This window comes from Melitaea cinxia, chromosome 18 (genome assembly GCF_905220565.1).
Source record: "Melitaea cinxia chromosome 18, ilMelCinx1.1, whole genome shotgun sequence".
Taxonomy (NCBI): domain Eukaryota; kingdom Metazoa; phylum Arthropoda; class Insecta; order Lepidoptera; family Nymphalidae; genus Melitaea; species Melitaea cinxia.
Window position 1 is genome coordinate 7,455,132 of NC_059411.1, and position 23,771 is coordinate 7,478,902.

General features: G+C 30.9%; 1 protein-coding gene across 1 annotated transcript in view; it reads left to right on the forward strand.

Moving 5' to 3' along the window:
* The window catches only part of LOC123662230 (synaptogenesis protein syg-2-like), a 119,663-nt gene that overhangs the window by 49,297 nt on the left and 46,595 nt on the right, over window positions 1-23,771 (forward strand). The window contains exons 4-6 of the mRNA XM_045597102.1: window positions 11,822-11,932; window positions 22,165-22,371; window positions 23,202-23,347. Coding sequence (XP_045453058.1) covers window positions 11,822-11,932; window positions 22,165-22,371; window positions 23,202-23,347 — 464 coding nt within the window. The remainder of the gene's footprint in view (window positions 1-11,821; window positions 11,933-22,164; window positions 22,372-23,201; window positions 23,348-23,771) is intronic.

Genomic DNA, 23,771 nt, shown 5'->3' on the forward strand with positions numbered 1-23,771 from the left:
TAAATAACTGTATATCAGTTTAAAACTATTTTAAGAAAATTACCCAATATTAACAGAAAATTCTACTCACCAACGTCGATCCCTAATGGAAAAGTTTCAAAGTGAAACTAATCTTGTGAGATTATAAACTTCCAGCTAATCCTTACGACTGCATCAGCTTGAAATTAACTCTGGACTAGTTCTAGAAAGGCAACGCAAAATAAAGTACGGAAGGCTCGTTTTATTTGCATAAGAAAATAAAATACATTTCTCGTTTTAAATTAGCAGTTATGTACATAGTAATTTTTTAATTTAAATATTGTTTGGTTTTCACCTCTAATATGATAAGTAATATGCTGTGTGGTTAGCAACCCCCTCTCTTCTCGTGGGTGTCGTAAGACGCGACTAAGGGAAACGCGGTACCTCCATCATCTTAGAACTTAAAAAACCGACCGATATGGCGAGATAACCATCCAACAGGCTTTAAAATACACAAGCCGAACACAGGCGGCAGCATCTCCGAAGCGGTCACCAACCCGCTTCCAGCGTATGGGTAAAATACAGGTAGTTCACACCGTTTTTAGCGTAAACTTGGGGAGGCCTATGTCCAGCAGTGGACTGCGATAGGCTGAAGTGAGTGAATGATATTCCAGGAACATGTAGTGAATTTAATAATTCAGTCAATTGAGATGTACATATAATTTCTTCTCCTGGATAATCTTGTTAATTTCTCTGACAATATCGTTCTTCGTTGCTAGAATAACTCGTTTGCGTAACCATTCTGAATTAGTATAATTAGTATAATTTTCGACAATATTCAGGTATACCTCATTTATGAGTTGCTCAGATGTATCATTTACACTGCCTTAAATTAAAAGTTGGATCACCAGTTTTTTTATTAAGCTATTTTTGAAGTTATACTTTTTTTGGTGCGTTAGGAAAAATTTATGAGAGTAAATTTTTACAATGCGTCACAAAAAATCGACACCCTAAAGTTTGCTAGCCAACGAAGTAGGTATAACTTCTTAATAGCGTAGCGTTCACATAAGTACACACACACACTTTTTTTACAGTTATGATTTTTTAATTTTACTAATTCGTTAATCATCATTTGATTTCAATGAATATCTTAGAATCATAGTTTTTTATCATAGTTTTAAATAGCTGATTTTATTACATTAGTATTAGCCAGGCATATGAATCTTTACGAATTAAAAATACTTTATCAACAAGGCATTCTTACGAAGAAAATTGTTGTCCTTTGTAGCGTTAAATTTTTAGGTATATTTGGGAGATAATGTAAAATCAAATGAATTAATGACGCGTCGCGCCGCCCGTGTAAATTGCACTAGTTGCACAGTTATGATTTAAAAACATTAAAAAAATTTTCATCAAATTAACGTAGGTGAAACCGCAAAACACAGCTAGTATTATACAAACCTTCAATATACATAATCAGTCTATAAACCTCGCACTATTTACAGAATGTCGTTATTTGAGCGACGGTTTTAGACTACATTTTAGACAAATTATCAAGTACCGTAAAGAAGTGACCGGCGAAAACTCATAAAATCCTGCATAAACGCCAACATGCAATAAACTGGTACAATTTGTGTGCAAGAATACATAACGTTCGACCGAACACACTCCATAGGGGGACCGGGTTTACTACCTTTAGCGTGTAACAGTTAATGCATAATTCAGACGCCATAATTTCAACTGTAGTCTCTGCTACACGATTTATTATAGCATCAAGCGTATTACGTCTACCATACGAATAATTGTATAAGATTGCGCATGATACGATGTAGGGTGGGAAAAATTATGGTCACCAACGTTTTAACTACAATGTAAGGGCCATTCCTATGTAGGAATTTAATTTTATTACTCATAACAATTTACGGAAACGTTTGAGAAATGTCGTAAACAATATCGTAGCTAGTCTTAAGCTATATAATTGTTTATTTATGATTAGTAAGAGAATATTTTCCATTTAATATTTCAAAATTACTATTGCGATTTATTATTAGAAATACTGTATGTTGAAATATGAAATAATACATCTTTTGGTCTACGAATGTTTTTAATGTGAATTTTTGTACATCATTTTTAACTATCATGAGTAAGAAGATCTTTGTTAATCTGCATAAAATATCGACAAATTTTGACAAAACTTGTTATAATCGTATACATAGGTAATCATCTAAAATTACTTTACGACTATTTTTTGAACTTATCACGACTGGAAGAGAAAATAGAAAAAAAGAACCTAAAAAGAATATAAAAAACCTTTTTTATTAAGTTATATGAATAAAACCATAATTTGCAGATATTAAAATACCATAGCACTTTATACCAATAACACTTTATGCTGGAAATCTTATTGTTTTATTAAATTGTTTTTCAGTCAGTTATATATGTTCTGGCTCTCGTTGTGGTCATACGCTTGAGTCTATTTATGAGAAACGCTTTATATTAGACTTTCTAGGTTTTATTTTTTGTTCTTGCATGTCTGTATGTATTAATGAACATCTAATAAAAAATAATCCTTGCATCAATTGTATATCCTTTGCAAGTTAGTAACATTGATTAAACTTATTAACTTTTCTCTAAAATATTTTTTATTTTATTTTATTTTATTTGATATTATCTTGTTTCAGTTTAATCAAATTTGTCAAACGATGCGTAACTACACGGAGACAGTGATCAATTAGTCAAACCAAACGAGAAAATGGCTGGTATTTATTGGCAAACAAATCATATTCGAACTGAGCCGTGTTTAATTGACGCCCTCGACTATGAATTGCCCTTCTAATTGGTTGTTTCGTTCTCTTACGATGCGGTTATGTTGTGACCAGCTGGAACGATTATCAATCTTAATAAAAACTGCTGTATTTAAAAAGTATGATTTTATACGAAGAAATTGTACTATAATAATATTTTCATTTCACATAGTTATAAATAAAAATATTGTACCAAATATAATTTACCTGACCTGTTAGCACGATAAGCAGTCACCTATCTTTCGGTCCAAAATTATGGGTACGAACATACAACTACCCTACACATACCCTAAGTACCCTATACCCTGAGTCTGAGTATAATATCAATGTATGAGCTATGTATATAAATATTTATTTAGATACGCGTACGTGTAATTCTTTCTATTCGTAAACTTAACACTTAATAGTGCCTTAGGATAGACGACCATGTGCATATTAAAAATAATATTCCTTAACATTGCAACCGAATTTGAAACTTAAATGTTAGTATAGACTTAGAAGGATCTCTGTAAACATGGCGTTAGCAAAATTGCCGAAATATCCGGGAACTCAGAATGATGCTTATATTATCCCTTCTTAGTAATTCCTTGTGGTTCCACGTACGCGTACAAGTGTAAGAAATATAATATTTATTATTTATTCTCAGTACACCTATGCCTATCAATAGTAAGTGGTAATAATATACTGAACATAACGGTTGCCTAGCAGAGATCACTATCTAACGATATGGCCGCCAATTGTAAAAAGTTAACACACATTTTTCATGGTAATATTTAGTAGGTATTTGTCCTTAGTGTAGAATAAAGATTATTTATTTACTTACTAAAGCAACCTTCTTCTTTTTATTGATATTAATATTTATAACTACTACTCTTCTTATTTAACCCTTTGATATCGCGATTAATAAACGTGTACAATTAGTTCCTATTCTAAACAGAAAAAGCTATGTATCATCATTAACACGTTGAACGCTGCCTTGATTTTGTAGTTTTACTGTTAGGGCCATGGGAGACACACGTGACCGCAAGCCAGAGTCAACTTAAAAAATATGTCTTAGAAAAATATGTCATATAGTGTAAAGAAAAATAAATAAGATCTTTAAGAATGGGTAGTGCAATAAAAACTTATCATTAAAAAAAAATGTAAATAAGGACTTTTGAACAGTAAGATCCCAACTGGATAAAAAGTCAGGCTCAACCAGATCATGTATCTGGACCGGATCAGGATAGAATGAGGCATGCCAAATCCGACAAGCTCTATCAGGACCAGGTCTGATCCAAACAAGGAAAGCCTGATATAAAATATAATATCAATCATATTTATTAATTATACCTATATATAATAAAATAGATGCAATAAATACTGTTATGATTTAAATGTTCTTATTCTGATTAAATATTTGTTAAAGTACCGGAAAAGCATTAAAATGGAGACACCATCTTCTGAATAGTTAATACTAATTTTCTGATTGGTCAGTCGCCAAATTTGTCATGTATTGGCGGGCTTGTTGTCCTATAAATATGATAATTTGTTAGTGAAGAAGCAGTTATTGTTTAATTATTGTGTGGCTAGCGTTACTGCTCGATGAGTGGCGTATAAGAGATTAGTGTCATATCGTATTTAATGTAGTTGAATTGTGAATGAATAACTATATAAGATTTGAAGTGAGAAATAAATGTTTCGTTGAGTGTTTTTGAGTTGTGTTCAACACTTTGTAGAGGTGCGAGTAGTCGCCTAAAATACCGACGGTTTTCGGGTTCGATTCCCAGTCAGGATGGATATTTGTATTTGTACAAATATTTCCTTCCGGTTTTGTTGATTGTCCTTGTGGATCTCCCCACTGTGCCTCGGAGAGCACGTTAAACCGCCGGTCCCGGTTGTTGTCATAAACACCTCATAGCTATCGTTACCCACCGTAGGGAACATATCCGCCAACCGGCAGTGGAGCAGCGCGGTGGATTATCCACAATCAGACAGACAGACAAATGTCCTACATGGAGAAAGAGACCTATGCCCTGTAAGAGACTGATTATGTAATATATCTCTTATATAACGTAGCTACACAGTTATAAACATTGAAATGTTTAATATATAAAGAATTAAAACACATTTACCTACAAAATATAGGAATAACAAAACTGTGCTATTGAAATGTTTGCTTTAATCGTAAAGAGATCGCTACTTTTATGTATTAGAATTAAGTGTATAAACACAATAGAACATTTTGCTTGTATCGAAACTCATCACTTTTGTTGTAAGTAGTGAAAAGGTTCGTTTATTTGTGTGGAATTTTGTTTAACTCTGTTTTGATATCCAATGGCATTCATTTAATGAAAATATATTTACCGATTATGTTCTCGTATTGGATTCTTGTTTTTAATTATTATCCTTTATAATTTTAAGAGCAGGATTTTTGGAATCTCATTTTTTAAGAATTTTTATAAAATCATGTTATATGTGAAAACGGAACGGTATCAACGTACGTATGTAAGCGCGAACAGTGCAGTGACAAAGTAATTAATTGACAAAAAGTAAAGAAACAAATATTAATTTATTGGTATTTGAAAAAACAAACTCTACAACATAACATAAAAATCATAAACAAGATATCGCATAAACCAGTGAAGTTTCCACTAACAACTAAGACAAACAGGAAGCATAAAGCAAAAATAAAGATTTAAATAATAATTTAAAGCAATTAATTACAAAATTAAAACTCATGCAATCAAATGGCTAAAAATTTATAAAATATTAATAAAATGAAAATAAAATATTCTCAACATATACAAGTTGATCCGTTCCTATGTTAAGTTGACCACAGTGGTCAACTTAATACCTGTGTCCTTTAACAGTAAGCTCTTTAACAGATAGATGACTTTTTCTTAATGCAACAACAGTTTCAACATAATTATATTAATATTTTCAATTCAAACGAACATTTGTCAAGATTTTTTAGAAACACAACTCATACTTAAAACATTCTTAGAATTGATTTTCATAAAGATTACTACGGCCTTCCCCTTACTACCATAAAGTAATATTTTACAGTGTTGCTTCGTAGGTATTCTGTTGGCTAATTACCAATGACTAAGTGTTATTATTATATTTAAAAATAAAATTATACTGAACTTACTAATGAGTATTGTTCAGATTACAATCAAATGAGATTTAATTTGAGTTAGTTGTATTCGTGAAGTAATTATAACTGCCTTAATAATCGCACAGTTTACTAAATGTATAGTATTACTAATTTTTTTGTTATTGAAATTTAGTGTAAAGCGTTTATTAGCGTTTATTATTATTCAATAACTTATTTATTTTTAAACAATTCCTAACCAGGTCTAAGAATAAGGGTATTTATAATTTCAAAAGGAGTCAATAAGGATTCTTGCATCTACCTTTAAAGAAAAAATGTACCTTCATACAAATTGTCAAGCCTGGTCCCCTCCCCCTCAATAGACATTGACTTTTAAAAATATTGAAATATGTGTTTATGTATTTGTCATCAAAAGTCTAAGGATAAAGTTTCATGTTTTTTACTCCAGAAATGATGGACTACCACACTCACCAGTATATGATGAATGTTATAAATACGAAACGGAGAGAGAATCATTGATGAAACGTTTTAGTATAAATAAATTTGATATAGGTACTTTTTTTGTGTTAACAGAACCTTTGTCTGATGCAGCAAATATGTTAGTTAAAATGATCTTACATCATCAATGATTCTTTCTCCATTTCATAGACATAGTGAGAATTAGGGTATGATGAAGCTGGCATGTCTGTGTAGACAAAGTCCCTAAAAAAAAAAAAAAAAAAACCTGTATTTGAAAATTGAGTATTATTACTCACCCCGTTTAGTCCCCGCAAACGCTAAAGTACGTTTTTGGTGGATATCCTTAAAGTTTTGTACTCTTAACGAAAAAATTACGATCTTCCATTCAAATTTTCATCCTCTATTTCATCCCTGTAATGGTAGAATTACCACTAAGGCACGACACGTGTACAGGTATTTTTTTATCAGAAGACCAAAAATTAATTTTCTATTCATCAAAAATGACGCACTTTGCGTAAAAACTTGCTACTCCTATTTTAATCTTTAACCTAACTTTCACAAACACTGAATTAATTATTTATCAATTTTTAGTCATCAGGCCATTATAAAGTTTCATGCTTTTAACTTAAAAAATTACGAACATACCATACAAACTTTCAACCCCTGTTTTACTCCTTTAAATGTACTATAAATGTACGCATCATTACACCAGAGCAGTCCTCAAATCATAACTATACTATAGATAAAGATTAATGACCTAACGTATTGTTTATTCTCGTTAAAAAAGATATTAAAATAAACATTATCTCCATTTGCAACAGTCTAGTTGACCTACCCACTTCCGCATCATTGGCTCGATTCCCTTTATGGGCAATTTTTTATTTCATTGTCAGTATGATTTTTATGCATGTCCTACCCAGTTCATAGGGTATTTCTTAAACATTTAATGTGTTTAGTTTAAACGTTTGATTTTGTCTTTGTAGTAGACTTTATTGGCTTTCGGAATTTATACAAATTATTAGTGTTACTCAATTTTTTAAATAAAATTACTTTATTTATGATTACTAAATGGTTATTAAACCTATGTCCTACCACACACTGGCCATAATGTTTCACCTTAAAAAATGTTTTTAAAAAAGCATGTGATGGAGTATTATATCTCCAAAGAAAGGAATATTTATCTTAAAATGATTTTAATAACACACGTTCGTTTATTTTAATATTAAACAAAATTAATTACGATTAATTTCTAGGGCACAAAATCTAACTTGGTAGAAATTCCTATTGAGTTACGTTATTTTCTTACCTCTCTTCAAAAACTACCAAATAATATCCTTTTCTTTTAAATGGAAATACTCTTAAACAGTCTGATTTGTCCGCAATATTGAAAGCAAAGCGTTAGATTACAAAAACTAACGGCTGGGCGAGAAGACGTGTTGCAGTGTAAAAATTTTGTTCCATTTAAAAACGTAGTTTTCTCGGGTGGATTGCATGATTTTATGTACTTGCTTGAAAGCAACTGATTTCTTATTGTGTTTATTCCTAAATTATCGCTAAACAAGTTTAATTGCAAGTTTAACATTGAATATTTAAGTAATAGTTTTGTATACTCACCCAAAACGTTACGTTCCATTGAGAAATTTTGTAACTCAGTGGAACGAATTGTAACTCAATGTAAGGGTAAAGGCGCGATACATGTACGTAAAATTATTATTTTTCACTAAGGTGTCATAAAGTATTATTACGACTTTTGTCCGCGTGTTTTATATAAAAATATTACTATATTACTTAATAATTTTGTTTTAGACAATAAAGTTTTACAAAAATGGCTTTGACACCAGCAGAACGTATGAAGAGGTATCGAGAACGACTAAAACTAAATCCAGAAAAATTGGAAAGTATTAAAAAGAAACACGCTGAATATGTAAAATCTAAAAGCAAAACAGTTAAAGATCTGACGGAGAAGGAAAAGGAAAAGCAACGAAAAATTTGGAGTAATCAGAAACGTAAGCAAAAACAAAAGAAAAAACAGCTTCCAGTTCAGGAAGATAAAGGTACTAAGAAACCAAAAAATAGTAAACCAAAGTAAATTGATTAAGAATTATAAGACTGCTTTAAAAATAAACCAAAAATTGACAAAACTAGTAAATATCTATAAAAAACTTTTAACAACATATCTTCCCTGGAAGTTGCTAATTCCGAGTCTGTAGTTATTGATATCTCTGATGATGCTGAAACTGACGGAAAAAACTGTCCCAAGTATTCACTAAACATTAAAAAGAAAGAAAAATCTTTTCCAAAAGTCTCCAAGAAGTGTAATTCTGATTTTGAGGTGATTACATTTGCAGCTGATATTCATGTTGACAATTTAGACTGCTTACCAAAACCTAGAATTCCTGATGTACTGGCTTCTAACAAGGAAAATGTGGACATCAATCAAGCTGACTTACCAATTCCTGTGAATTCTGATATTATGAACATAGATACAAATTTGCAAAATGTTGACGACGTCATATATGCTCATGATGTTATTATCATAACTACCCGGCACACACCACACCAGAAGATTTAGATGGGATTGTAATAGACTTGATGCTGGATGAGGAAGAAAAAAAACTCATAAATGCTACTTACGACCTCCCCTATTTTGATCCAAACGACGATGCGACTACGACATCTAGCACGGACAATACTGCAGACCGTAAATTTCAACTATTGTTTGATAATTATATAATCTCAAAGCCTTTTGAAACTGTCCATGTTGCAGACAAAACTTTTATCCAGATGAATGATAGAGGAAACTCCGAGACCAAGAAATAAGCGTGTTTCAACGGTAGCATGTTCCTCTGCTGAGCCTGTTCTAAAAAAAGTTAAAATTGAAATATTAAAGAATAGGATATTATTAACACCAAATAAAATGAAGATCGTCAAAAGTAAAACTGAACAAAATCTATTAAGTTCAAGAGCACTTAAAACGACGATTAAACGTACTGCGTCGTGCAACAAATGTAAAAATATTTATCTTTTTTATAATTGCATAACGAAATGTTCTAAATGTGAACTATTTTACTGTGGAAAGTGCATCACAAGTTCAAAATTAGAAGTTGATGATGTTTATGTCTGTGATACATGTGTGCAGAAGTGAGTAAAATATTTTTTATAATGCCTAGACGAGTTGGCACGAGTAGGTATGAGTAGGTATGGCCTAAAACCTAAGACTGATTAATTATAATTGTAATGATTCGAGGATTAGAGAATAAGTATTAGTTGATCTTAAAATAACTTTCTTATTTGAAGACTGATAGAATAAGTAGGTAACATCTGATCTAAGTCAACTGTCAGATTGTTTGTGCCATAATAAATTAAAAGATTTTATTTGTAATTGTAAGTAACGGATTTTTTTTTAAATATAATTTGATTACTTTTCAGAATTTAGTTAGACTAAGAACATTGATAAAAATGAGGCAAAACCTACGTTAATTTTGTTTGTTTAATTTTTTTCTACTCAATTTTCTTTATGAGAAGAATAAATTGTTTTTGTTAATTTAAAAGTTGACATTTATTTTTATAACTTTAAATCTATAGTCATTTTGGTAGCCATAGTGAACATTGCCTTACAATTTTGTTACGTTCCACTGAGAAATTGTCCTCTACTTTAGTAAGTAAATAATATTAATTTGTGTTATACCTACGTTTACTACGACTTTTTTACGATTGTTATTTAATATTAGAAGATGTTGGTTTATAGATAATTATAATATTTGATATTGAGCTTTTTTAACTTAATAGCTATGCGAATTATAATAGTTAGGCCATATCAGTAATGTAACTCAAAGGAATTACTGATATCAATACTCAGCTATCTTTCTTTCTTTTCTTGGTATTCTTTGATGATTATTGAAAAGTACTTTATTATTTCTAAAATAAAACCTTTCATTTAAGCATACTGAGTTATATTATAGGGTTTATAATATTTAACATTTCGTAACTCAATGGATTAATAACTCCCAATAAAGGAAAGGAAAATTCAGTTATTTCATAAAATATTGATTAATTTGTAGATTTTCTTGCCTTTTTACGTACTTTCCTTGTTAACACATCAAACTTAGTTATTTTATCCTCACAAATACGAACTTTTTTTAAAATTAACCTTTTTGCAATATCGACAACAAAATAAAAAATTGCCCTTATAGAATGTTGGTATGCGCGCCATAAATGTTTCTCTGTTATACTGTTTATTTGTGATAAAGGAATGCTTTAATATCGTTTTACTAAAGACAATATTGCACTAAATTTGTATTGACTTACCTGAAATAGGAATTAGTAACATATTGGAATGTGTTTTTTCAAAATTGTTATGTTATATTGAAATATTCTACGTTAATCAAAGGTATTTTATTACCATTAATATTTAAGTCATTTCAATAATAATTACGGGTTAAATATTTATCTATTTTATATTTTATCGAAAAACTACTATACATATTTTGATAGAAATATTTTTTACGAATAAAATGTACGTGTAAATTTTTAGAATATTAAACGATTTTAGATTGTGTTAGAATATAAATTATAAATTCAAATAACTGAATCTAATAAACTATATATATAACTATAAACTATATAAGAGTGATGATGATGTGAGAGATGTGTGTGTGTGACTATGTTGTTATGTGTTGACTAGAGAACCTTTTCCATTTTTTTTTTCGTTGGTTAAAAAGATAAACTATGACATGGCTACGATCAAAAAATGATCTACCTTCAAGCCGTTATATTTGAAAATTTGTAGCAAAAAATAGTCGCCATAAGTGCCAACATTTGATATAATTAAAATGATAATTAGAGCTATAATTGAAACTATAAACGTTGTACTTGAATCCGCTTAACTTAAGTATCTCATCAAATTTTAATAGGCATATTTAGTTTGTCTTTTCGTAAATTGAAATACTTCTGTCACATTTTACTCCATTAATTATGAGATTTTAAGATTTTAACCTCTGTGAGATTAATTTTAAGCCACTTAAAAAACTCCTCAGTTTTATAAGTGGCTTTAAAATAAGCTTTAGAACTTTCATTACAAAGTTACATTTTATGTTTTATAATTTTTCCTTTACATTTTTATACGTATTTATATTCAACTGGATTAAAAGCAAAAAAGTAAAAATGTGGTCTCATAGCATGTTATAATTACTGAACTAAGCTAATGCCTGACGACCGCATTCACTTGTCATGTACCGTATCTGTTATATACCTAAGGCATGACTTCTTATGACTAGTCGTTTTCACAAGATAAGTAACGTAATACTATTTCAGATTGTTCTTATTTCCATTTTTATGGTATAAAACGATCCACGCGGATTCACTTTAATAATATACATAGCGAGGATTAAGCGTACTTTAATAAACTAATTTTGTATTTTGATTTTTGATTTTGACCGTAAAAGACAATTTCTACAAAATTTACGAAATTAATTTATTAATAAACATTTGTTTTCTGTTGCAGTACCACCGCACCAGCTAATATTATACGACAAGTCAGGGCGCGATGTTTCCGGAGTAGTGGGCCCTCTAGAGGAGGGTAACGAGCTCGTCCTGGTTTGTGAGGTCAGGGGAGGTATGTATACATATGAAGTACCCGGTCAAAGTAAATCTTTATGATAGTACATGTTCATCTTAATGAAACTGTAGATAATTTTAAATTGTCATTCTTTTAAAAATTTTAATTAGATAAATGCAGGCTAAATTTTGTTGTAACGAACAATATATATTTTTTAATATCCATAAAATAAGATCTTTATTTTATGTATCATAATTGATAGTAACATTTGTTGATAAATATATAAATACAAATGTTAGTCAGCTCCTGCATAATATACGGGCATTAAGCTTTTTACCTTTGGACCAATAGATTGTGTGAGTATACTAAAGATAACATTTATTATTATTATTATTTTACAATTAAAGAAAACATTTTGTTTTGTATCACATTATTTTAGAAAATAATCCAGTAATAGTCTAGTTGCAATCTCTTATTTAATTATTTATGTGTTAATCAATTGATAGTGTTAACGGTCTCCAGGCCACTTCTCACTCGATAAATATCTTTATAGGCTATATAGATCTTTTTTGCGGTCTGAGGAGTTGTGTTTGTGTTTTATGTGTTTCCGGGCCCCTACACTGGACCCTAATTTTATTTGGGACACGTTGGGTGTGTTACGATTGTTTATTTACTTTTTATTCTTGAATGTACACACAAAAGTTATGACATTAAAATATTAACTCAAAAGAATTATTTACTAGTAGGTATAGGTTTTGTTAAAGACACTTTACATCTATTATTAATAAGGAAAATAAAAATTTTACCACTAAACTAAAAAACTAATCACACCAACTAAATGCTAGAGTTGCTAATGTTAACAATCTTTATCATTTTTTTTTCAAAATATATAATAAAAATATATAGTTATACTTTTACTATTTTTTTTTTTTTTTTAATATTTATTAAACTTTATTGCACACACAAAAAATGATACATTTTAGAATGAGTAGATACAAAAACAAATAATGTATGCAAAGGCGGCATTATCGCTGATAGCGATCTCTTCCAGGCAACCTTTAATAAAAGTAGTATAATAAAAATATGTTGGTAGTAGTGCGCAATCGATAACGCAAGTTTATTACACATAAGTAAATCAATTTAAAGTACTAAATCTTGTTATATAATACAATATTCATACATTTAAACGGTATATACCTACATAAACATATACAAACATATGTAAATACATACAAAATATATTAATACGAACATACATATAAAAAAAATATACCAATAGAATACATATATTAAAAACTATGTAAGAGTTAAGTAGTATTTGTGCAAACGATTCTTAAAAATATTTATAGACTGCTTGACGGATGTTATTGGGCAGGGAATTCCAAAGTTTGATCACTTTAGTAGTGAAGGAATTACCATATGCATTAGAGCGTTATATAGATACTGTTTATATGTAAAAGTTACAAAATTAATTTTAAAAAAAACTAGACAACATAATTAAGATATTAAAATTTAAAATGAAACCTTTTTCTAAATACATAAAGCTATACACAAACGATTACGGTAAAATAAATGCTTTATAATCTTTCACGTTTACTACTAAAAGACTAAGTGGTTTGGGATCTCGAAGCGGTTTCGAACACATGTGGCACATTTTATACGTGTTAGCCATTCTCATAGGCTCACTATTCCTCGCTTCATGTTACTAAGTTAAACTACGAGTATATTCTGTCCGGGCTCGACTTAACCCAATTTACTTTATTTCGTTTTAGCTTACCTCTTTTCGAAAACGTTTATATAAAACTGTGCAATTAATATACTTTATGCTCATTATAAAAGTATTTTAATTTAATTTGACGATTGTATACACACCTGTACCAGTATAATTGTTATTAATTTTACAACTTTTCCAACACTCGAATTGGAATCATCTATCTCTGAAAATAGCAACTAAATAAACAGCCCATTATTCCTCATCAGGACAGTATCGCTCAAGAAATAAGCATAAATTCCTCTCTAGAGTGCGAGATGAGAAATTAAACCGATTACTTTGATATATTGCGCTTAAACTTGCCGATAAGTCACTCTGAGATCGGCTCCAAATGGCACCACCGTAAAGTTATCCATCGCCGAAGGGTGTGAAGGGATCCCCTAACACGAAATACTCTTACTATCATTTTAGTATTCGGGTGTGGTGCTTTTGTAATGGATTATTCATTTTACTGATACAAGAAATATTGATGACATACAAACTGAAGATTATAATTGGGTAACAAATTGGAAATTTTAATTAGATAATTAAATAATGCCATTTAAAATCGTGCTGATGTTATATAATGGCTTCTTAAACAATCTCTATAATTTTTTCAGAAATGATTTCTAGGACTTGTAATAATTAAAAACGATTACGTAATAATAGTAAAACCCGTGGCTTCGCTCGCATTGTATTTTTTTTTTATAAAAAGTATCCTATGTTACTTTTAATACCTCCAAGAATATGTGTACAAAGTTTCATGATGATCAGTTGAGTAGTTTTCGCGTGAAAGCGTAACAAACAAACTTATATTCACATTCATAATATTAGTAGGGGTATAAGTAAGGGATTAGCGACTTCAGTGCGACAAAGCTAGTCCTACGGTCACCAGCTTGCCCAGCGTGGTGACAATGCGCAACACACATGAGTTCACGCTATTTTTGGCGCAAACTTGGGAGGCCTATGTCCAGCAGTGGACTGCGATAGGCTGAAGTGATTAGGCTTATGTCTACAACTGTACACAATTTTTGTGTTTTTTTTATACCGTTATAATTAATACGCAATTTGGAAAAATCTTAGTATAAATTAAACTGGAAGGTTATCGTAAATTCGGTTGTTTCAAATTTATACCTTTACATTTGGCATTTATACAAAACTTGTGAAAATTAAGTTAGACAATAAGTACTGCAGACCTTTAAGATAAAATATTATATTTTATATTGTCTTCTATTGGAATATCTATTGGTCCAATTCGATCACACATTTCGATCAATAACTTTGTATTATTTTAGAATGAAGCTGATAGATAAGTTTTATATTACACTCGTGAATAATTATAATGAATGAATAAATTATTAATATTCTAGAAGTCGAAATATAAAAGAAATTAAGTTTTTGTGAACTAATTGATATTTGATTAAATTTGTTTATCCTCACTTCGCTGCTATGTCTCAACATATAACAACAATTTAATAATCAAAATAGATACTAGATATTACATAAACATTTAGTCACAAGACCTTCTTATAACAAATATTCTTATATATGAAATTCTCGTGTCACAATGTAAGTTACCATACTTCTCCAAAACTGCTGGACCGATTTTTATGAAAGTGAGCATATCGGGTAGGTGTGAGAATCGGCCAACATCTATTTTTTATACCCCTGAGCTATAAGGGGGGGAATTAAAGGGATAATAACATATATGGCAAAACAATAATTCCATTTATGTACAAATGATGTAGCAAACTTATTTCATATATTTTATACGAGTATCTAAAAGTATAATTCTTTATAACATTTTGTATAAGTGATATCAATAAATTTAACACTCCAATAATTATTACTTTTTAATTGCTCCTCGAAGTTTAAAAATAACTCCGTCATTATTATAATTATTGAAAAACGTTGACTTTGATTGTTGAAACGTTTCGCTCGCATTAGCAAAACTCAAGCTAATAAAATAAACTCATAATTAAAAGTCGCCAATTATAAAGTTGTTTACGTGATGTTTTGAAAAGACCAATAACGTTACGGAAAGTTCAAAATCTTCCTGTATAAACAGTTGCTAATCCAAGGGAGCTTAATGTTCGTAGTCAGAATTATGCACGGCCTTCGGATTAGAGGGTTTGTCATTTCGCACCGCTCTGCGGTCGAAATCGCTGGATCGTTTTCATGATATAATTTAATAGACAAATTATACGTTCAGCTTTAAATCTATTTAGTTCAATATCGGTAGATATTACAATTTAAATATTTAAATGAAAATATATTTTATTGGAATAAGTTACGCTGGTAATTTAATCGCGCTTTTCTAATAGCTATCTTAGATGATAGCGATCGTTACTCATAGGAGGGAATATCCGCCCACCCGCATTGGAGCAGCGTGGTGGATTAAGCTCTGATCCTTCTCCTAAATGGCGAAAGAGAGCTATGCCCAGCAGTGGGATATTACAGACTGAAGCGCGATTAGTGTTAACATGAAGTTGTTACAAATAAACTTACCAGTTTATTTATTTTTTATGTGATTGTAAACTCAATTACTGACTATCTATACAAATAAATAAAATTGGAGTGTCTGTATGAATATTAAAATAACCGCTTTCTACTAATAACCCAAGAGCCCGTGAGGGCCAGACCTTCGTCATTTTATAAAAGCTGAAAGTTTCTCAACGCATGCTCCCAACACAGGTTGAAGCAATGGCCAAATATGAAGTTCAATTCATGGTTAATTCGCCGGGTACCATGTATCAAAGGCGTAAAAAGTGGCAACTAACATACATCATTTCTTGTGCGTAATTTTTTTAACATTCTGTTCGAAGTAATATTAGATATCACGTAACCAGAGCCACAAACTATTGTAACTAAACTTACGTCATAGTATAAAACTGAACTTCATACGTGTCGCTTGGGTACCTATCAGAAGATTTTTTTTCAGTAGCTGGTCAATTTCAATAGCTCCAATTGCGACCTAGACAAACATTTAGGTTGGCCGTGGGTGCAGTGGCGGTGCCAGTGTTGCGCCAACGCGTCGTCGTTAAGACTGACTGATAAAGTATAATTATAGCTTTTGAGTTGTTGCGTATTTAAAACAAATATTGTAGGAACATATCTCCTTCTTATCAATTCAATTTTTTTCTTTTATAACAGAAACAAAAGGCTTTTCTTGTTATACATATGTTATTATAATAATTACATATACATATTTTTATTATATATATAATATTATTTTCATACTGATTCACAGTAATATTTTACCGTTTGGTTACATCAAATAGGGACAAGATTAACACGAAACAGAACGAACAATTTGTGTTATATGTAACTGTAATTTAAATAATGTATTCTATGTAAATTCTGTTGTCTATCCGAAACTTGAAACTGTCTAAAGTGATTACTATTCACCATGTTGCCAGATCAGATAAATAAAGGATAAACTTAATTATTTAGTGTCTCAACCTAAAAGTTGTTCATGATATACAATACAATTTTAGGTACTCATTTATTATAAACTAGCATCCCGCCCCGGCTTCGCACGAGTATTTAACGAAAATTTCCAATAATTTTTTTTCTCTAATTTTTTTGAAAATATAATATAGTCCGCGTATATATCATCGCCCGTGGATAAAGCAGCTTCCCAACAGTGAAAGAATTTTGAAAATCGGTTCAGTAGTTTCGGAGTTTATTCAATGCAAACAAACAAACAATAAAGCCTTTCCTGTTTATAATATCAGTATAGATAATAATTAAATACTAAACTATGTATTGTGTTAAAATATAATCTATTTTAATTTACTAAAACATTTGCTACATAACGAATCTATGCTGTTAAAAAGGATCATTGTAATCGAGTTACAAACGTGAGAAAAAATAACAACACACAGTTAAACCAACCTAAAATCAATTAAAAAAAGCTTCTTAACATGTACCTACTTAGCAACAAATTTTGGAATCATTCGTATAATTGATTACCAATTGTGTGTGTGTATACCGTATATGTGTACCGAACCGTACCGAATATGTGTGTGTGTATATATACGTTTGTGTATATACACACACAATTGGTATTGTTGGTGGTGTATATATATATATATATATATATATATATATATCAGCAGTCAGCTAGTGTATATATATATGTATATATATATATATATACACTAGCTGACCCGGCGAACTTCGTATCGCCTAACACAAACTTTATCGTATGGTATTAAAGTTCAAATTGACTTTTAAGTATTATCACAAATCTTTTGTATGGGAGTATAGAAAAGTGTTGTTTTTAGACTTTTTCAGGAAACTTAATTTTTTTTTTTAGAATTTTTCTCTCCGTAAGAACCATCCTCGTACTTCAAGGAATATTTTAAAAAAAGAATTAGAGAAATCGGTCCAACCGTTCTCGAGTTTTGCGCTTAGCAACACATTCGGCGACTCATTTTTATATTATAGATAACAAGAGTGCACGCAGCCGAGATAAGAATGTTGAGATGGATGTGTGGAATGACGAGGAAAGACCGGATTAGAAATGAGTATATAAGGGAAAGTTTGAAAGTAGCACCAGTCAGCAGTCATGAGGAAGGATGAACGCTATATTGGTAAAAGAATGTTAGGAATGAATGACGAAGGACGAAGAGCGATCGACAGAATAAAAAGCAAAGGATGGATTGTGTGGGTGAAGACATGAGAAAGAAAGGAGTGAGCGCTGAAGTAAGGTATAATAGAGAGGAATGGAAGAGGAAAACATGTTGTGCCGACCCTACATAAGTGGGATAAGGGCAGGAAGATGGTGATATATATATAAATATCGAAGTAGATCGTTCGGCGTACAGAGATATATAATCAAATCAAAAATTAACAATACATTAACGTACGATATTTACAGTATATCTAACCTTTCCTTAATATCGAAAGTTCGTGTTGAACTAAAGGAATTAAGAAAACAAAGTTTTAATGTAAAAGTACGTTTGATAAATAGATATATAATAATAACTATGGAAGTTTCAAAGAAACAAGTAGATAAGTTTGTTAGGAATAAGTGACGTGGAATGATCAATACTTGGGTCAAAGTACCACGATAACGTAATCAAGAAAAAGGTAGACTTCCTCTATTCTTAGCGTTTTAATGCGATCTCATGCGATGTATTATATTTAAAATTTGATTTTTTTTTTAATTTTTTTTACCAATACGGTGGCAAACAAGTTTACGGCAAGTAAACGATAAGCTTAACCTATGAATGCCTTCAACGCCAGAAGAATCGTAAGCGCATTGACAGCTCTACCCCCGATACTCCCCATAAACTCTGTCAGCCCTATTCGCCACAGAAACGCAGCGCTATTCGAAAGCGGTTTTATTTGGCTGTGATCTTCTGTAAGGTTGTGGTGACCCAGGTTGGCTGATCTAGATTTTGAATAGGAAATTTCCTGCTGTGTCTCAATGAAAATGTTATTTTACATCGTTTTGATAAAATAAGTTACGAAGCAAATAAAAACAAATAAAGCAAAACTAAGGTGCTTTGCTTACGTTAGTACTTTTCCACTTAGACATAAATAGTAATATATAAGTTTCCTAAAAGTAAAATCAGTATATAAATAAATATCTTGAATAGTCTCACGGTTAATGGATGACAAACACAAGACACGTCTACCTCTGTGGGCTTGTAGTTGACAGTTCCATTTAGCCGTAATTATGTGTTTTAACTTCATATAGGCACTGATTTGAAAATACATTTGATTTGCTTGATCTTGAATGTTTTATTAATGATTCTGATCAGTTAGACAGCCTCTCGTATTTACAGTTTACTAAACTAAATTGAATATGTCCTTCTGCAGGGCAAATTCCTATTGACTTATACAATGACACGAGTCGATTAAGGTTTAATCCGTTTCGCGTTTCAGCTGCTATTTGGTGGATAATTTCCCTATATAAAATTATCAAGCGTTTATGATTACAAGCAGAATCGAAGTCTTTATACTTTAGGGTACTGTAGGTGAATATAATATACACGTAGAGAAAAAAATATTTGTATATAATTTCTAGCGCGATTTAGACGATAACCACATATAAATTATCAACCCTCAGAAGAGTTTAATATTTGTTTTCATAATAATCATAACAATATACCGCCGATACTGTCATTGCGGTTGTTTAAGTACTTTGATTGTTAGTGCGTAAGAAACGGAAGTGAATATAGAAATTATGTGCTTCTGTTTTTCCGTGTAGATTTGATATCATTATACTATTTTTATTCCATGCAAAATATTTTCAATAATTCAATAATATGTTGTACCTATTTTCTCGTCGACTATTGAGATGGAAATAAAATATCTAGTGAGAATATTAAATAATAAAAACAGCACGACTTCAGATTGAAATATAATCCTTTTTTTTTACATCAAGTTCTTTGTCCACTTGTATCCTATTCACTTGAAATGATAAAACAACGAAACATAAGATAAAACAATTGAGGTCTATGATCATGAATATTCGTGTACATATATTTAATATTACTTTATCTTATTTGTGGCGAAGAACAATATGGTTCACTAGACTATTGTTTAGATGTCCACATGGCTTTCATTATCTACCTAGAGTTGGCCTATAGCCAAACACTTGGCCAAATCTAGTCTACTCCGAAGGATAATATTAGCAAATCTTGCCAAATGATGAGACTTGAAAGCACATTGAGGCGTAATAGATGAAGTAAACTCACACTAAGTTATTCTCTGAATTAGTATTGAATTGGCTCAAGTTTTAAAATACGTTCCGGTAATATTTTCAATAATGATATAAGTTAGTAAATTCTATTAGGTAAATGCAATAATATAATTATATATGCAACTAGCTGTGCCCGCGACTTCGTCCGCGTGCAATTTAACAAAACAAATATTGTTCAGTTCGTAGTTACAAAATAAATAAATATCTAAAATAATATAATAGTCTAAGTTACTCCTTACTATTTCAGCTATCTGCCACTGAAAGTCAAAATCGGTCCAGCCGTTTCAGAGATTAGCCGAAACAAATAGACAGACATACAGACAGACAGAAACTGAAAAAAAATGTTATTTTGGTATATGTATTCGGCAAACAAGTGTACGGCTCACCTGATGGTACGAGATTACCGTAGCTAACAGATGCCTGCAACACCAGAAGCATCGCAAGCGCATTGCCGACTTAATCCCCAATCTCCCCAGGAGCTCTGGTCACCTTACTTACCAACAGGAACACAATACTGCTTGAAAACAGTATTATTTAGCTGTGATCTTCTGAAAGGTCGAAGTACTACCCGCAGTCGGGCTGCTCGATATTTTGAGCAGGAAATTCCAGCTACGCCCTACCTCAGTTATATTGTGTAAAGATCATGATAGTTGTTTTAATATTACAAACAGACACTCCAATTTTATTTATTTGTATAGATATGAATCGCTTCATAAACCATCAATAAAAATTGTGAAAAATTGAGTAATCAAATGAAATGATCTTTTTTATTTGTGACGTACAAACACACTGCTTACATCCATCTAACTGACAAGACGCATAACAAAAGTTACAGAGATGATTAGCTTTAAGACAAATAATAAAATACAAATAAAAAATGAATTAAAAAGAAAAATAATTACAACGTTGAAAATAGATATCTGCACAACAATATAATATAAACAATTTTTGTTTTAATCCATTTTATGCAGTACGATTTATGAAACAATAATGAAATAGGAAACTCGACAAAAGAATGGTAAAGGTTACTTAACTTGCGATATTTAATCGTAAAACACCAAATTGACCGCGTTTAACACGATTTCGGCACGCAGCAACACGCTAATTCTCGCTTGTTTCAGGATCCTTTCAACATAAAATGTATCATTATTTTTTTTTCCAATCAAATATATGATAAAAATGTAACGGTTCGCTGTCTGTACATTTAAGATATATGAGAAAAAATATTATTGGGACCATTATTAACGCAAATAGCACCTAAAACAATGACTGTCAGAAATTTTGTCTGCTTGTCTGTTTGTTTGTGCGTTTGTACAAACTAATCTCAGAAACGGCTTATCCGATTTAGATTTGGTTTTCATTAATATATTGTGGCAAGCTTAGCTTAACATTTAGTGTTTGTTTCATGTCTATCGGTTCACAAATAAAAAAAGTTATGCCAATTTGAAGAATCACGTTGAATGTGTAAAATCACTAATCCACGCGGACGAAGTCACGAGCGTAGCTATTTATATATAAATTTGTTTGTGACTGGATTGAAGTCACTCTTACATTGATATCAAAAACTAAAACTTGTTTCGTATAAATTGATCTGGGTTTATAAAGTATAAAATTTTCATCAAATTCACTTAGAGAAATTACCTAAAACATTTTCACTGTTATTCATATATATGTCTATTGAATTTGTACTTGCTTAATCTATCAATGTTAATAAAATAAAATAAGTAGACTTGTATTATTTCAATTACAATACAATCAATCATAATTATTATTAACAAAAGTTCGAGAAGTAATCAAGTTAACCAAACGTTTACTTGACAGGTCGCCCAGCTCCAACTGTAATATGGCTAATCGATGGTACACCAGCACCTCAGTACATAGGAGAGAAGACGGACACACATGTAGTCGTCAACAAGTTGGAACTACCTCACGTGAAGAGAAGCCACTTGAACACAACCTTCAAATGCCGAGCATCGAACACGAACCTTGTTAGCCCCCAAGAAAAAACTGTCAGACTGGAAATGAATCGTGCGTATACATAAAATATGTACTATACTTTTTTTTATATAATTTAAAAAGTCTTACAAGTGCTTTTGAAGCGTCAAGCGCTTCTGATTCCACGGAGAGCCAACAAGAAACTCGACAGTTTCTCTTTTAAATAAAAGTGGATACAATTTGCATGAGTACTGAGAATTAATTAATTTTAAAATGAGATCCTAGAGTCATTGATACCGTGCTGTTTTTGCTGTTTTTCTAGATGTATTATGATTATAAAACACATTTTAAACTTCACTGTATAATATGAACCTTTTGATATAATGATTTATATCAGTTTTTGGTACTTAACGTCATTAACGAGAAACGTTTCCCTCTGACGTCGATATGTTTCAATATTTTAATACATATAATAAATTAAGTTTTAAACTTAATTAACGAAGTTACCGAACGAGATTACAACGACAATTTTATTACTCTCATTATAAAGTATTTACAATTGGAGATAAAATTAATTTTCTCGAAATAAAATTTCGGTGATAGTTACTTTTGATTGTGTGTATGTGTGTGTGTTGTATTGGTGTGTGTCAGATTTTATAATTACTGTTTATAATTTTCCTATAAACATAAGTCCGCCTATTTATATATATTTTAACGTATTTGAAATAAAATTTTGTATCTGGATGTTAACTACCTATTGAAAAAAAACTTAATATAATTAAACATTCGCAAGAGTAAAGCTAATCACAATTATCATATCTGCTTGAGTAAATTCGAAAGCGTATTAAATGTGAATTATGTAATTCGCTAAAGGGCTGCACATATGAGAAAACAAAAGCCGAATCAAAACACATTTGTTACAGTGAAACCGACGTTAGTCCAGATACAGAACAAGCCCGTGACGTTATCTTCTGAGCGGTACGTCAGCTTATCGTGCGTGTCAGAGGGGAGTCGCCCCCCGGCGCAGCTGACCTGGTTCAAGGACAATAGAAAATTTAAGAGGGGAAAAGTGAGTTTATTCGCAACACATGTGTTTAGGTAGCGCTGTTAGTGTGTTATATCCACTCAAAGTTGTCTGGAAGAAATGACCTTTCGAGCGACCAGATCGACTTTGTGTTTTTTTTTCTTATTTTTATTCAAACGGTGTTCAATAAAAATACTCTTATTTTAAGAAGAGTAAAAATATTGTAACTATAAATTTTTTTTGTTGGATTTTCTTTCTGTACCTATCTTATTTTACATCAATTAAAGTTTTGCATGCAATTTTATATGTGACTTTCTTTTTAATATAAATTCGTATGGACATTAAACTTTTTGAGTAACCTTCCTGTAGCTTTTCCTTTCATCTTGTATTTCGTATAATGTGTAAAATGTAATGTGTGTGTAATGTACGTGAACGTAAAAAAATCTTTAAAAATAAATCTTACTATTAT